The sequence below is a fragment of the Mytilus trossulus genome, chromosome 2 (assembly GCF_036588685.1).
Source record: "Mytilus trossulus isolate FHL-02 chromosome 2, PNRI_Mtr1.1.1.hap1, whole genome shotgun sequence".
Lineage (NCBI taxonomy): Eukaryota > Metazoa > Mollusca > Bivalvia > Mytilida > Mytilidae > Mytilus > Mytilus trossulus.
In genome coordinates, this window is record NC_086374.1 from 39,923,407 (window position 1) to 39,940,901 (window position 17,495).

General features: G+C 31.4%; 1 protein-coding gene across 1 annotated transcript; it reads left to right on the forward strand.

Moving 5' to 3' along the window:
• Positions 1-1,024: 1,024 nt before the first annotated feature.
• On the forward strand, positions 1,025-17,089 carry LOC134707214 (ATP-binding cassette sub-family C member 3-like). Its single transcript, XM_063566801.1, has 18 exons — positions 1,025-1,108; positions 1,591-1,656; positions 2,318-2,444; positions 3,181-3,357; positions 4,838-5,005; positions 5,381-5,570; positions 5,814-5,928; positions 6,397-6,595; positions 7,967-8,198; positions 9,199-9,509; positions 10,182-10,381; positions 10,819-10,942; positions 11,651-11,752; positions 12,254-12,397; positions 14,850-15,008; positions 15,273-15,439; positions 15,975-16,169; positions 16,974-17,089. Exons 2-18 carry the CDS (start codon positions 1,625-1,627, stop codon positions 17,083-17,085), a joined length of 2,754 nt encoding a protein of 917 aa, XP_063422871.1. The 5' UTR covers positions 1,025-1,108; positions 1,591-1,624; the 3' UTR covers positions 17,086-17,089.
• Positions 17,090-17,495: the final 406 nt, after the last annotated feature.

Genomic DNA, 17,495 nt, shown 5'->3' on the forward strand with positions numbered 1-17,495 from the left:
GTGTTTTCTCCCTATTCACTGTTCATCCAATTTGTGGATCGCCATCGTAACAAAAAAAAAGATATCGACAAAATTCTTTTAACAAATTGTTCGTTACATACTGAGGGATTTTTGGCTACTAAGTAATTTGAATCGAAGCGATTCGATGAAATTTTATAGGAGTTATCTACCTTCACCGAATAAATTTGTCAGTAAGTTTTTTTAACCCATAAACCGATAACCGTATTACCCTTGAATGATTTTATTTGAGGCCCTACGTCCTAACTTAGAAAATAAGGGCAAGGTCAAAGGTTAAGGTCAAATTAACAATTTTGACTTTTCCTCGTTTTTGCATTTCTCCGACAATTTAAATGATATATATAAAAGAACAAGTGCAAATGTTTGCTTTACTGTAATAAAGATCGGTTATATTTGGTCTTAATAAATAAAAAAGGCTTATTATAGGATTTGGTGCCCCTTAAATATCTAAATGTAAGGTTAAATGATTATAACTTCAACTTGGTTCATTATAAAGCCATATGACCCTTAACAAATGTTTGGTGGCATGTAACCTTGTAAAATGACAACCGAAAGTGACCTTGAGAAAACCGAAATAGCAATTTTTGCACTTTTCTCATGAAAAAGTACCAAGAATTAATATATTTTATAACTTAAATACATTAACTTATCTCTAAATACTACAAGTGACTTTTGATCACCCGAAAGTAACCAATCATTCCCTGGTTTACAGGCAAAAGTATATAAAACTATATAATTTTGGAATCAGTGTAAAAAAAGTTATCATAAGAGACCGGAAGTGACATTTACCTAACCGGAAGTAGTTAATAAACTTACTTATTTGACTCAAAAGCATATTGAAACCACTTTTTATTGCATAAGTATAAAGAATATTATGGTTGGATGCCAATTTCAAATTTGAGTAAACAGGAACAAGTTTCTTATCAAAAACTGATGTGGAAAGACCTTCAATTGTTCTCTGAACAATTGGTTTTTAATTTTGTTTGTTTTCATTTTGCACAATAGGCCTTTGTTTCCATCAGGAGAATTCAACAGTTTTTATTGACAGATGATGTCAATCCACAAAATGTTCAGTTCATTACACATTCGGGTAAGATATTTTGTTTTATCTATATCAATTCAAAATAAAATATTCAAATTCTTATTTTATATGTGGAACCAAACAAGTAAAGCCATGTACGATTAATTGACACTAACAATAACCACTGTAAAGTAGAATCAATCTATGGGTCAAAACAAAACTACATTAGCTGTTGATGTGTTTCATCAGCTGAATTGTATTTTATTTACAATTTCGCCCTGTACTTTGTCTTAAATACACTCAAAGTACATAAAAAAGTCGACATATTTGATTTCTTTTTATATTCTAGACTATCAAACAGGGCAAATTAAACAGGACAAATCAAACTTATTTGTTATTTACAATTTACCATTAAAATTGATATATGAATTATATATAATTTCAACTACATATTTTCTTCTTATTTGTGTGATATTATTTGCTTTTGATGTTGCTTTTTGGTCTGAGTTCTGCATGTCCTTAGATAATAGTCCTGTTTTATTTTTTTTTAGATTTTGCTGTATCAGTACAAAATGGTAGTTTTACATGGGAAAAGAACACAGAAAGATCTACATTAGGTGGGTATGTATGCACAAATATTTTAAATTATTTAGAAGTTCCTAATAATAACCGATGTTTAATTAAAGGATGTTCGCTTCTCTCGTTTATCCCAGATATTCGGAATTCCCTGGTTTTAACCATACAATGCCATTAAAAATATTTAACTTCTCATCTCTATTTTCGTACATCAGTACGTATACATTAACGTTAAAAACCAAATTTAAAATTTTTATAAAACACTTGTTTAACATAGTATTTGAAACAAAAAAGGTGTCAACGATAAATGTATGAAAAATTTAGAGAGAGAGGGTAATTTCCCGCCAAATTTTCAATGGCTTATATCTCAAAAACAAGCGTATGGACCCGTAATTTTATCTATCTGTTTTTAAAGTTCCTTTATGTAAAGAGTATATATTTAATACACAGAGTAGCGAACATCCTTAACAGAGAAATAATGATGATCAGTTTTAAGTGAAACGTTTATGTAACGTTTACAAACTTGTTTGTCTTTTCATCGTCTTTGTTATTTGTGCCATGGCGTCGTTTGATTATCTAGACGTACATGTGTGTCATAATCAACAATGTTTCTGTTGTAACAGGTTAAAAACACAAAACAGACAATTTTTGGTTGAACATTTATTTGCAGTTAATTATAGTTTTCAATTTTGGGTATTATAGGATAAATGTCAATATAAAGGAAGGAAAGCTAGTTGCGGTTGTTGGTCATGTTGGATCTGGGAAATCGTCCTTTATAGCAAGCATCTTAGGAGAGATGGAAAAACTTGCTGGTGAAGTCAGAGTCAAAGTAAGATTTACATATGGAGTAATATGATGATACTAAAGACATGCTTCACATTTTCATTTATGAAAGTAAAGCTATTATTTTGACCGTAACATTTACACAAAATACCGATATCAAAATATCTATGTTGATGAAAAAATGTCTCTCGTGAAGAGGGAGAATGTTAAATTAACGTTTTAACAGGCACCAACCGTCTACCTACCCTGAGACAGTAGTGCTACATTATAACATAAAAGGACACAATATAAGATACCAATTGCAATGGCTTTACTCGAGAAAAAATTTGAACAAAAACATACACTAAACGAATAGGTTTGATCTATGCCACAAAATGTATGCATTATTAATAAAAAAAAAAGAAGATAAAGATACTAAATGGTCTTACATGAAATAACGTACACGGGTCAATTAACATATAATATGTTTGTTGTTATGAGTACAGAAGTAAACATTGATTAGGAATATAACAAATATGTTGTTAAGGGTATCAGTATTGAATTACAGAAATGCATTACAAATTGGGTCAACAGGTTGAATTACCAAAACAATTAAAATAAAAAAAAAACATGCATCATAGACTCAAATCAATTAAAACACATCCCTAGTATTTTTTTTTTCGTCTTGGACAATCATAAGGTATATTTATGTAATGTAAAATTCCATCATGAACATAACGTAATTAAAACACATTATAATAATTCGATTTACATGTACTTAAGTATAGAATTACATTTTCTAGGGTTCTGTTGCGTATGTTTCACAAGAAGCATGGATACAAAACTTGACAGTTAAAGATAACATTTTGTATGGACACACATTTAACGATAGAAAATACAACAGAGTCATTGAAGGCTGTTGTCTGAAAACAGATCTTGAAATCTTATCTGCTGGAGATATGACAGAAATAGGTGAAAGGGTAGGTACTGATTTTCAAGCTAGAAATGTTTATAAATCTTATCTAAAACAATATAAGTTATCTACATTCATATCCGTAGATATGGATATTTTAACACCCTGAAGTACCCCAGTACACCATGAGGCGTAGCCGAAGGGTGTACAGGGTACTGAAGGGTGTTAAAATATCCATATCTACGGATATGAACGTAGATAACGAATTTATCCCCGGTCTTAGTCCGAATCGGGCGAGTTTTATGGAAATTTGGGTACAAAGTGTAACGTGAAAACAACGTTTTTTTCATTATCTAAAAAAGTTTTATTGAAATATGGAAATTTTACATATTTTTTACGGGGTGTAGGGTACTACCTTTGGTAGAACCCTACAGGAAGTCAAATGTAAGACGTTTTTAATACGGAGACAGAGAAACTGTATTGAGTCAAATTTGGCGCTCAATGTTGTGAGAGTTACGTCATAGATGGTGTGACGTCAACGCGGGTCATTTGCATAGCTAGGTCAGTAGTCCCATTTCTTGAAAATGTGGCAGTCAAGTGATGCATTTAATGAAATGAGTGTAAATGATCGGCATAATAGGACAAAATCGTTAATGAATCAAATATATAATTACACACATCATGGATAATCTACAGAATTCAATATTTCACAAGGAGCAATCATGGAACTAAGGAAAACATGCGTGAAGATCCCCGGGATAATGGTTAGCAACGTCCGGGGATATGGGTTAGCAACACCCAGGGGCTATGGGTTTTGTAACGACGTGCGTTAACCAATCAAAATCCTAGATATATACTAAGCCGGGGATAATCATAGTTATCACCATAAACACGGTAAATACCTACTCATAGTAATAATCAGGGATATTTTCTAAAACAATGTAATTATACATCGAAGTTTAGTAAGCCATATAGATTTTTGTATTTCTATTTATTCGTTCGCCATTGTTTGTGGTCTTTCGTTAGTTAAGTCCTTCTTTTGAACTACTTCTGGAAAACTATGCTTTCATCTTTAGTCACACTCCTCTAGAACAATGTATAGGGAAATCCATTGAAAAGGGTCCCTTATTGAGTATCGGGCAAATACAATATATGATCATCGAAGTCAATCGGTTGATTAATGAGTATTAAGAGTTTTAAGAGTCTGTACAAAACATCTTCATATGATTTTTATCGGATGGCAAAAAAATGTGTATGTTGGAGTGTTATAATTATAGACGAGTCAGACTCCTAGTAGCATGTAGTCATACATTAATATTGTCAAATTATTTTATTGTTTCATTTATAAAATTTTATGTGTTCTTTTGGCGTTAATTCTGTACGGGTTTTGTTTTAAAAAAAAGCCTAGAATTGTTCAAGAATACAGAAACGTACCTATCGACTCCAAGATATATTTGGAATAATCAAAGTGCTCAGCTATACGACACTTACAATTATATTTTTGAGCTTTTATATCATTAGATAAAACAAACCCACTATTTTATTAGGGAATAAATGTAAGTGGAGGACAGAAACAAAGAATTAACGTCGCTCGGGCAGTGTATAGTAATAGTGACATTTATCTGCTAGATGACCCACTAAGTGCTGTTGATTCACACGTTGGTCAAGACCTGTTCAAAAAGGTCATCGGACCAGAAGGGATGTTAAGACATAAGGTAAGATTGATTGTTGTACTAGTAAAAAAAATGTTTCAATCATGATACAGTCAATATTCAAATATATAGTATTTACATAATTTGCTCAAAACCTTTCCGTAGATTCATTGTCATATTTTGTATTTCAAAACAAATATACCTTACCATTTGAAATATGGAAAGAGATACGCTATGTGATTTAAGGGTACAATTATGGCAGATCAGCAATAAGGCGAATCTGAAAGTATAACGTACATCGATTTCTGTTTCTTGTTAATGTTTGTCGTGTAAGATATAACTTAAGTTCTCTCTGAAATGAATATTTGTCAATTTTATGTATATAACAATATCAAACAAAGCCAGCTTGCATTAATTATTTTTTTCAATTAAATTAAGACAAGGATTTTAGTAACCCATGGGGTTCATTGGCTACCAAAAGTGGATGAAATAATTGTCATGGATAATGGTCGAATATCAGAACGTGGAACTTTTCAACAACTTCTACAACATAACGGACCATTCGCACAATTTTTGCAGATCTACCTTTTACATGATGACGCTCCGGACGAAGAAAATCACGCCGAAAGTAAGTGGAACAAAAATGAGGACAATGAAATCATTTGAGAAAATTAAAAGAAGGTCCAATTAAAAATTCAAAAATTCAAATTGAATGAGGACAGCAAACAACTAGTTCTCAAATGAAAAGCCCTGGACATACAATTGGTTACTCCGGAATTAATATTTTGCAAAAAGACCTGTTAATTTCTTTAGAATCCGTTGTAAGCTTTATATTATGATTTTGAGCAAATATTTTGTTTGTTAATTTTAGTCAGCAAAATCAAAGATGAAATTTGGGATCAAGTAGAAAGTATAACCTCTGAGGGAGGGTTAACGACGGATGACAATATATTTATGCAAGGGGGGTTGTCTCGTCGTAAATCCCAGTAAGTATAAAATAACAATGTGTTTTGTAAGATATTCATAATGCATAAGCATGTGCAGTTATTACACAACTATTTTCGAAATTTTTTAGTAAAACATATTCAACACTCAAAACTCATTGTGTTAGTTAATTCAAAGTAGTCCCACTGTGACATAATTTAGATTTTTTATAACATGACAGAGAAGTAAAATCGTAATAACATCAATAAGATATAAATTAATTGCGTTTGCAAACTATTGTGTCGAGCCTCCCCCCCAATGAGACATTCCCACATAACATCGCAAAAAAAACATAGGATAGCCCCAGATGCTATGGACACGTTAACAGATCCAAATCCACATGTAACATCCGTCGTGCTACTCCTATATAATATGTTGATAGGCTACGACTCTCTGTATTTCAAGAAAATAATGTTGTATACAATGTCCCATTAAAGGTATGTTTCTGTGTATTTTGTTTTTCAATTTAGACTTCTATTAAAGCAAGGCAGTTTAATTGACTTGGAGAAAAGTCTTTCTGCTGCTGTAATGATTAAAGCCACAATGGCCAGGCGGCAACGCAATTTAAGAGAATCCAAGGCCAGCATGTCTAAGAAATCACGAAAAACTAGTATACCAGAGTCTACAGAAGGACAACTGATCAAGGAAGAAACAGCACAAGAAGGATCGGTAAGATTCTAAATGTAGAAGTATTAGGAATATGCATAGCCTTCATCCCTAGCTTAACATGTTCATAATTTCCAGCTATATGTTATTCATAACACATTTCAGAGCATAATTATTGTGTTTTATAGGCCTTAAAATAATTTAAGTATTTTGGTTAATTTGTGTAGAAATCTTTTAAGGGTATAAATAAATTTTATAATCAAATTGTTACTGTAATTTTATATAAATAAGGTAGATATGTATAGTATGATGTAAAGACAATTATCTTAGGTAACATGTTTTTTTTTAGTTGAAATTGAGCTTTGCCATAGCTTTCAGTAACTGCTCGTATTTCTTTCAAGGGTATATATATATTTTATAATCAAATTGTTACTGTAATATTATATAAATAAGGTAGATATGTATGGTATGATGTAAAGACGATTATCTTTGGTAACATGGGTTATTTTTAGTTGAAATTGAGCTTTGCCATAGCTTTCAGTAACTGCTCGTATTCTAACATAGTTATTTAACTTCTTTTATCTTTTTCTATCAACGCTTTTGTACGTTTTTTATTGTCAAAACACTGACCGAGGTTTAACTGATGGCATATATTGCCAGCTTTCTCAGCTATAAAGTTTCAAGTCTAGTTTTTCTAAAGTTCTGGTTACCAGTTCACCCCGCTGCCCCCATAAATATTTGAAATTAAAAATTTAACGTGGAAATTAAGGAAAGGGGATCAAGAAAATGCGGTGTATGTCTTATTAAAACAATAATCCAAAAGTTTAAAATTCAGAAAAGCATACACTTTATATATAAAAAAGAAGATGTGGTATGATTGCCAATAAGACAACTGTCCACAAGAGACCAACATGACATAGACATAAACATATGTATACATGTATGTTACAGACATGACTAAATATTAAGACTTGTGTGCCTATTAAAGATAACACAAACCAATTGATTGTAGCTGTATTGTCTTTGTATTAGAACCTTTACTTTGTTTTCCTTACTATCGACCTCTCTCGAGTTATGATTTAAGATACTCTCTATTTGAACAGATGATTATAACAGGAATTCGCAAAAATAACATATATCAAGGCAACAGTAGCATACCAGAGTTACAAAAGTTATAAATCGATTGAGAAAAAAACAAATCCGAGTTAAAAACCAAAACCGAGGGAAACATATCAACTATAAGAGGACAACAAAGAAACAACAGAAACACCAAAGTGCAACGAAACATGCCAACGCACACAGAAATGAACTTCTATATTCCTGACTTTGTACAGGATATCATAAGAAAACATATAGTTCTTAAAATTCTTAAGTTTAATTCTGATAATTGATATTTCCACTGTCAATCAATATATACGTATTATTTTCTTGAAGGTTAATCTATCTGTATTAATAGAGTTCATAAAAGCCATGGGAATCCCTGCTACTATAATGGGACTGTTGGCGTTAGCAGCACAGCAAGGATTAAATATATACCAGAATTTCTGGATAACATTCTGGACAGAGGACAGCTATCTCAAAAATACAACATTGATGCAAACCCAGTCATATACTGATATTACGTTTTATTATCTAGGAATATACGCCCTACTAGGATGTTTGCAAGGTGAGAAATGCAGGGATATGATAAACGTTCAACAAATTATTAGAGATTCATAATCAGGATTTTTGATAAACATTTTCAAAGTAGCAATTCATTTCATTTGTATTCTCCTCAAAACTATGAAACGAAGTCGTGGGTATATTGATCTACTACAGCTAGTCTGGCTTTTGGGGAACATAGTTTTTCTGTCCTGCTTCAATTACAGTTTAGAATAAATAGCACTTTATAATCAGTTTTGTTGTATATGTTTACTGAAGATGTGCATGTTGACAAAATGTTGATTTTCACTAACTGTTCATAACTTCTCTGACAATTATGCTATGAACGCAAGACAGATGATACCAAAGGTATATTTAAACACATGTATAAAAAACGAACAGAAAATGCCATGGTATTATAAACTAACACGGGTCTCTTTTATCTCCCAAATTATCCCAAACCGTGATCGTTTGTACTTTGTAGAATAGTCTTAAATGCACTTAAGCTTAAACTAAAATCCACCTCCGGGTGTGGGTATCTTTCGCTTCATTGTAGAGGGTGGTATTTGGCTGTTTTCTTTGACATATTCCACGTTTTCATTCTTTACTTTATGTGTGATTTATTAATGACTTCAAGAAACTTAACAATATGTTTTAATAAAACATTTAAATATGCGTATGTGATATCTATCAAATTGAATATAAAGTTTTTTTGTCTGGTGTGATTACTATCTATTGACATATATTTCAGCAATGTGTTTGAATTGTAATTTTTGAGACACAATTTGCATCGTATTACTGTAAATTCAGAAATTATTGCGAGGTTTTTATTATTGCGAAAAATGCGACTGAGTTGTAAACGCAATAATTTAAACTTTAAATATCTTATACGAATTTAACAGGATTTTTCTCAAAATCGTAAAAATTAAAATCGCATTTGAGCCTAAAACGACATAATCGCAATAATAAATACACGCAATAATTTCTGAATTTACGGTATTACAAAGTGTATCGATACATTTCAGGTATTACTCTATTCTTGTTTGGAATGATAGCATTTACCCGGTTTGTTAAAGCTACTGGTGATATACATGACAGGGGATTGAACTGCATTCTTCGATCTCCAATGTCGTTCTTCGACACAACGCCTGTAGGTCGAATAATGAATCGCTTTAGTAGCGATATCGACGTAATAGATGACAGATTTCCTAGAACGTTCCGAATGTTGTCAATCATGGGATTCATGCTTTTTGGTACAATATTTGTTATCATTGTGACTACTCCAGTATCATTGGCTGTTATCTTACCTATGTTAATAGTATACATCGTTATCATTGTAAGTGTTTTATTCTTTATCTACTTCTAAAAAAAAGAAGAAATAAACCCACACATAAGCGATATCTACATTATACTTTATAATGTTTTTAAATTAGATCATAAGTTATTCATAAGAAAATGAACGTTGTTTCTTTGCTTACCAAAAAGATGTAATACAATTATGAATTCGATTTTGTAATGTATACATAACGTAGACACGAAACATGTCTTTATTTTGAATAATATTAGTGATGCGTTTACGTCATACCCCATCTCCTTATATTCATAGGTTCAATTCTAGAAAGATTGGTTTATTGCCCCGAACCATTGCCTTGACAAATTCGTATATACATTTTTAAACACACTTATGATTTATGATTATTTCATGTTGAGTATGTCTTTGTTAAGAATTGTGACTTTAATTACTTGATCGTTCTCAAGTTTACCATGCCTATCTTTAACCTTCTTCAGAAAATAAAAAGGCACAGGAAACACCAATTATGTCTTTATTTGTAATTATTGTTTCAAATGTTCGTTAGTGTATATAAATGACAGTTGACATATCTCATGCGAGATAATCTGATTTATCGGCGATATGTAGCTCATAATTCATTCACATCCGATGAGTATTATACTTTTGTGACCAATTTGATTTTTATTCTTGATGATTTGTTTTCTTTTATTTTTAAAGAAACTGTATCTGCCGTCGGCAAGACAGCTTAAGAGAATAGAATCGGTTACCCGATCACCCATTTATAACCACTTCTGTGAAACAATTTCTGGTGCAAGCATAATTCGGTCTTACAGATCTGTAAATAGATTTATTGATGAACTTCATACTCGTCTTGATATAAATGCGTGTTTTTATTATGCGGCTAACACTGGAATGGGGTAAGCATAACTCAATAGATAATAGATTTGTTCAAATTACAACATTCAACGCAGAACAAAATATAGAATAACAAAAATTCAAAACTACATTGAAAATTCAAAACGAACATGTCTTTATTGATAGCCAAAACAAAAAGCTCCAACACATCAAAGGAATGCAGAGCAAATGTAATATTCCTGACAGACAATTTACACTTACTCATTATTAATGCTGAGTGCAACCATACTTAATGTGAACTGCAATATTTCTGTAATTAATGTAGTGTTTTTTTTTGAAAATAAAACGAGTCGTGTGTAGTACAATAGTTATCCCGTGTAAGATGCATTTTTCTTTTGATTAAAGACTGAATCCGCAGTCAAATTACAACTGAATTCCAATTTGATGTTTACTTTCTGCACGCATGGTTATCATTAAACATGATATTTCTTTTACACAGATGGATTGGTATCTTTATTGAATCATTAGGAAATTTGATTCTTTTAGCCGTTGCCTTATTTGGCATCATTTCTACTGATATAAATGGTGGAGATATTGGCTTAGCATTAACTTATGCCTTTCAGGTATATAATTTTGTTGGCATTATTTTTTCAGAAGGGCATGAAATCCTATCAAACTTTCATGAACATATAAAGTAGAAACATTGAAGACAATAAACTCCTTTTATTAACACTAGTACTAGCAATAGTGTTTAGCGTTAGACATACCGTGTGACTGACGCAAAAAAATATACATCAGGAGTTGACTCTTCAACAATCCAAAGACTATAATAGTAACAATGAAAAAATAGAATCAAAGGAACCCAAAGCAGGAAGTAATATAACAGAAAATTTAAGTCAGATAAATCAAATGTCGAAATCACTAGCTCAGTTACATCAAACAAATAGGAATAACTTTCATATCCTAAAAACAAATTTAGTACTGAGTAAAAAACAGAATTAACAGAAACACATGTAATCTAATTGTTTTGACGAATTTAACACACTGAGAACCAATTCTGATAATGATTTGACGATACTACTGCTAATTAATGGACTCTTAGTTCACGAAGGAATCATCCGCTCACCTGCCGGTGCTGTCTTATTGACATTATGCTTAACTTAATAAGTTAAAATCCAAATTGAATGATTATGAAATTCTTGAGAGTCATACTAAGGTTCCAACTCCCTCAGACAAAATGACATCAATTAAATTTAACATTCGAAATGATCAATATTTGTACTATTGTCTTTATCTTTTTTACTTAATGTAACATCTCTAATTTCTTTCAGATAATTATTGCTATGAATATTGTAGTCAGAGGAGTGAGTGAAATGCAGATGAACTTAGTATCCATTGAAAGATGTGAAGAATATACGCATTTACCTCCTGAGGTAAGTAAGTTTGATCAAACACCATAAAAGTTCTGTGAAATAGCATGTACGTATGAACGGTATTCATTATATTGGATGCAATGAAATACCGATATTTTAAAGTCAAATAAACCCCGAATAATACAAATATGACCGAAAGTTTCCAATTTTACTTTTAAAATAAAGCATTATGTGCTGCCAAATTGGTGTCGATGACCATAGACGAAAATAACGTAAAACCAAAGAGAAAAAGATATGTACATAGCTCGAGCTGTTTTCGGCTCTTTGATCGGTTTGTCTCTTTGACACTTTCCCAATTATATTTTGTATTTCACAGCAGTTTTTTTCCATATAAGACTAAACAATTTTTGTATCGGAAAATGAAGACATCATTCAGTCTATTGACATGATAGGTCAGCTGAAACTCTATTTTAAAGTACTTAGGATATAAGTTAACCAGGTGCTCAAAATAATAATTGAAATATAGAAAGCATATACATACTTATTACTGTTGTTTTTCAGGCCGACTGGATACAGAGACATAAACCTCCAATCGACTGGCCACAAAAGGGAACAATACAGTTCTGTAATTACAAAACACGTTACAGAATTGGATTAGAATTAGTATTGAGTGGAATTGATTGCTTCATTAAGAATGGAGAAAGGGTATGGAGTTATATTACACCTAACATAACTTTTTTGCTAAGTAAATTAATGGAGTAGGGGCTTTAAGGCCTAGTTTTGGCCCAAGAAAATAAAATATTTGATAACCATTTCAAATTGACACATTATGTTTAGAAATGTATAGGGTCAAGAAATATAAATTAAAAACACAAAGATTTTTATCTGATGACGTCACAATTACGTCATTATATGTATTGTTTTCACAAAAACGATGAAAAATACAGAATTTATGCAGTTTTCTATCATAATTTCCGTTGAGGAAACATCCTGCGCAGCCGAGAAACAACAAAATAATTTAACAGAAGCTTTATTATAACTATTGGAATAATCTCACCAAATATAAAGTTGTTTCTTGTGTGCGCACATACTTTTTCAATCTAAAATATACTTAAAATTTGATGAAAAAACAAGGAAAATCATGAAATTTAACAAAATATGCAAATTAAGTCATGATTCGTTGCCATGGTAACTTGTTCGATGTCAAATTTGTTTTGTTTTTCTTAGTACCTTATACCTTAGTCAAGTTTTAGTAATTTGAAAATATGTACGATAACTTTTAAATTTGCAGTAATTTTTGGGCCAAATAAGGGGCTTATTGCCCCTACTCCTTTGTTATTTGAATTTTTGTTGTAGTGTATCTTTTAAAATTTCCGGATATGTATTTGGTTCAGATAAAACTAATGTTAAACAAAGAATTATCTTTAAAAAAGATATCCGACGTATTTAAATTTGAGTATATGTTTAAAACTATCATTTCGATAACCTTCATAAGCACAAAGACTTAATGATGCAGAACCTCTTTAATAAAATCTCCATCTGAATGTAACTTAAAAGTTTATTTGTCAAAGAATCCAGTGCAAATTACAAGAAACAACTATACATTTACTACTGTTTACATTAAACTCAATTCTAGTTAACAAAGCTGGAAACTATTGGTAGTATGAGTAGTATCTTTCTCTTTACATTCACCAAACCCCGCGGAAATCTCACATGCGTAGGTGCGTTCTAAAAGTCATGTACGTTCGTACAATAGTTTACATTAACAATTATATAATTGTCCCGAATAAACAGCTGTCATGGATGCAAACAATTATTGGAGAAACAATGATTTTAATAAAAATATAAATCTTTGTAAGATCTAGTTCAAATATTTATAGTTTCTCACTTGCTATCCATCACGATATGATTTTCGAGACGTTTTTTCAAACACAACCAAATCACCTACCATGACAGCATTTTGTCCAATCACAGAAAGGATTTTCGAGCATGCGTATTCTGTTGTCATAGTTGAGCGTCTTTAATTTCAAAGGGCACAAACCGAAACTATACCGACTACGTCGGAAAAATGCGTTTTAAGCTATATATTTGACCTGTTTCACAAATACTCTTCTCTGAAACTACAAGTCAAATTCTGTAATGTAATATTTATAAATTTGTGATGCTAGACCATTTAAAAACGATCGTCTTTGAAATTTGATTCATCCTTGACAAATATTAAAGCGTTTTGCCATATTGTTCCAATAGAAAATTTCTAGAAAATTGTTTTGTTTCTGTATCCTTCCTTCTTTAACCAAACTATTTATATGACGTTCCTATACTAAATACATTGGATGTTGGATGAGAAGTGGTTGTTATTTTAGTCTTTGGTACATGATGCATGATGTTTTTATAAGTTGTAATTAACTTTGTACTAGCTGAAAATAACTGTAATAGCTATCAGATATGTACCGCAAACATGATTTACTCCTCAATTTTCTGTACGTGACCCAGTGGTTGTCGTCTGTTGTTGTATGTCATATTTGTTGATCGTTCCATTTTTGTACCACCATGTCTGTATAATCATTTATTTCAATCAGTCATAGGTTAATGTGCAAGATACAGTCTTGAGGATTTCTAAAGTAGGCGTAATTTCAGAAAATAGTAAACTAAGGAGCAGAGAAATGTGTGGGTTTTATTTTAATCTTTTTTGGGTGATAAAAGTGAACGCCCTCTTCTCCCCTTGACCCAACACTTGGACATTATAAAGTTAAAAACAAGATCATTAATGATAATTATTACTCGTATCACAATATCATCATGCCCTGCATAGTTCATTATTTGCTAGTTTTCAAAATTCTGTCTTTCGTGTAAGCATCAATTGTGGAAAAAAGTGCCACGAGAGGAACATATGGAATGATATTCGGCACATACCGCACAATAAACTACACATTCAAAATGCGGGTGAGTGTGTAAATTGGAAACAGTAAATTGACATTTCTTAAATACATATTGTATCTGTTCAGATGTATAGAACAGAAGGAAAGCTTATGTGCTGATGGTTCGATGATAAAATGTTCAAAAAACTACAAACATTCTTGTCAATTATCGTGACAAGAAAACAAATGATTTAAATCATACTTTGAGGGAATATTTTGTGACCTTTTTATAACTACAGGTTGGAATAGTAGGAAGAACGGGAGCAGGTAAATCATCTCTCATGCAGGCTCTGTTCAGACTTATAGAACCAGCAGAAGGTTCGATAGTTATTGATGACATTACAACTACAACAATAGGTTTACATGACCTCAGGCGAAAGATAACAATACTACCTCAGGTAAACAATTCTTTTAAATAAATGTTTATTCAAATCTCTCTTTTAAATTAAAACATAATAAAAATTAATGATTGTAAACCCGATTATCTTTTCAATTAGATAATAACGTCAAGTAGTCCGAAATAAAAGTTTCTTTGTACTATACTCGAAAATGCAACTATAATCTTTCGGCTAATTAAAAAAAATGAAATAATAGAAGAAAGACGATGAAATTTTTTTATATATTGGCATAAATGATATGATCACACATTTCTAATTTTGTAGGACCCAGTATTATTTTCTGATACATTGAGAGTAAACCTAGATCCGTTAGGACAATTTTCAGATACAGAAATATGGAAGGCACTAGAATGTGCTCATCTGAAAGATTTTACAATGAACCAGACAAAACAGCTTATGTCAGAACTTGGAGAAGGAGGCAATAATCTGAGGTATTCCTAAATTTTTTTTCACAGAAAAGAAATAAAATTGATACATGTATAAACACTATTTTAATTTCAATATTTTTCCATTGAAAGAAGACTAAATCAGCTCTCTCGTTAAAAATATTGACAATTATGCCAGCTCGTCAGTCACTTATACAGAGGTAGAAGAACAGGATAGTGTAATCTTTTTCAAATAACTGTTACAATTTTAATATGTTATCACTAAAAATGTCTATAAAGATTCAGTTTCTCTTTTTAATTTGACGCACAATTTCGGACTATAGTTATGTTTCTTCATTAACCTTGTATACAACTGTTTTAAATCGAGCGCATGGTATGAGTCAGAAGTAACCGAGACGTACGCATTTGACGGGGCCTCCATACAACAGTTTTTTTGTGTCAAAATTAAACTTTTAGTTGGTTCCCTAGGTCGAATATAGCTTCACAATTTTTTTTATCATAGTATTGGCACTATATTTGTTATTTAATTAGCTCGAACACTGCCATACACAGCATACTTATCCCCGTTTTTATATCTTAGTATTGGTCAAAGACAGTTGGTGTGCCTAGCTCGCACACTCCTTCACAAAACAAATATATTAATCCTTGACGAGGCAACAGCTGCTGTCGATATGGAAACAGATGATTTAATCCAACGGACAATTAGTGAAGAATTTGCTGAGTGTACCGTATTATCAATAGCCCACAGACTGAATACAGTTATGGACTACGACAGGTAAAACAATAAAAATTGTAGAAGGTCGTACAGTTGCAAATAATTGATGAAGTGCCAATCTTTGTAAGAATCAGGCAATTTAGGTAAAAATTAAAACATGGTTAGAAAAAACCCACCGAGCTAATCATGCTATTCAATTCTAACCATCATCCTGAGTTAAAAAGTATGAGTCTTTCGTTTGTGTGTGTCTGGTAATATCAAATTACTTCGTTAGAAAATTGGTTAGAATGATAGCAAATTACAGAAAAATTAGGGAGTTATCTCCCCTTATTTGTTAATTTCTAGTGCATTTCAACCAAATTGTATCTTCTATTACCAGAACAGAAAATGGAAATAAATGTTATTTTTGTGCATAACTACATATTATGAACTGAAATCAATGTCAAATTGGGTGGGTTTTTTTGGTCATGTTTTCACCGCTGCCTGATTCTTAGGCAGACTGGCACTTAAATCTACTTCATTTCGATGGATAGTTAGTCTCATTCGAAATAATACAACATCTCCTCACTTTAATTTAACAAGTTGAAATATACAGAATGGAAATAGTTCTCATTACCATTTACCTTGAATAAAAAAAAAACTTGTGCAAAAAAGAATAATAAACTCCAAAAAAAACTAACTGAGTATTTTACTGCATTACACTTTTCCATCGTATACACAATATTTGTATATCCGTCTGATTGCTTGACTAAAAAACTTATAAGTTTGCATTGTTAGCAATAATATTTGAACTGAAATTGATTTGATATAAATACAATCAATCATTTTCACATTATAGAGTAATTACTTTGTTATAATCTTTAGGATAATGGTTTTGGATAAAGGTGTTATTGTAGAATTTGATGCACCAGACAATCTGCTGAGAAATAAAGATGGCATATTTTACTCTATGGCACACGACGCGGGTTTAGTTTGAACGGATTGATTTTATACGTTTTACAATAAAAATTAAATAAACACATATTAAATATAGCTTACATTATAATTTTTTGTTTATCTATGACTACAAGACATGTGAGTATCCGCATTACACTTGCAGGGTGTTTATAACCATATATAGCATATCATTTACAATAATTTGATCTTAAGAGCCAGTCTGCCATAAAACCATGCAAAATCTCAAATTTCGTCCAAATTGGTAGTAATAACTTTGCAACATTATATATATTTCCCAAATCTTTGAGTATTTAGGAGTTAAGATAAAAAAATTTTTTTTGGTTAATTCACACGATTTTCCATTTAACAGCCTTATTTGCATATTTGTGAATTATAAAAAAGTAATGCCAAAAATTCACCAAAATTTAGGTACTTTTTAAAGGTCTGAAT

Bases quoted from the DNA above. Each gene is read 5' to 3' on its own strand.
- LOC134707214 (XM_063566801.1), top strand. From the start codon at position 1,625: ATGGGAAAAGAACACAGAAAGATCTACATTAG. The intron at 3,358-4,837 runs GTAGGTACTGAT...CTATTTTATTAG, and splicing joins TGACAGAAATAGGTGAAAGG to GGAATAAATGTAAGTGGAGG. The intron at 9,510-10,181 runs GTAAGTGTTTTA...TTATTTTTAAAG, and splicing joins TAGTATACATCGTTATCATT to AAACTGTATCTGCCGTCGGC.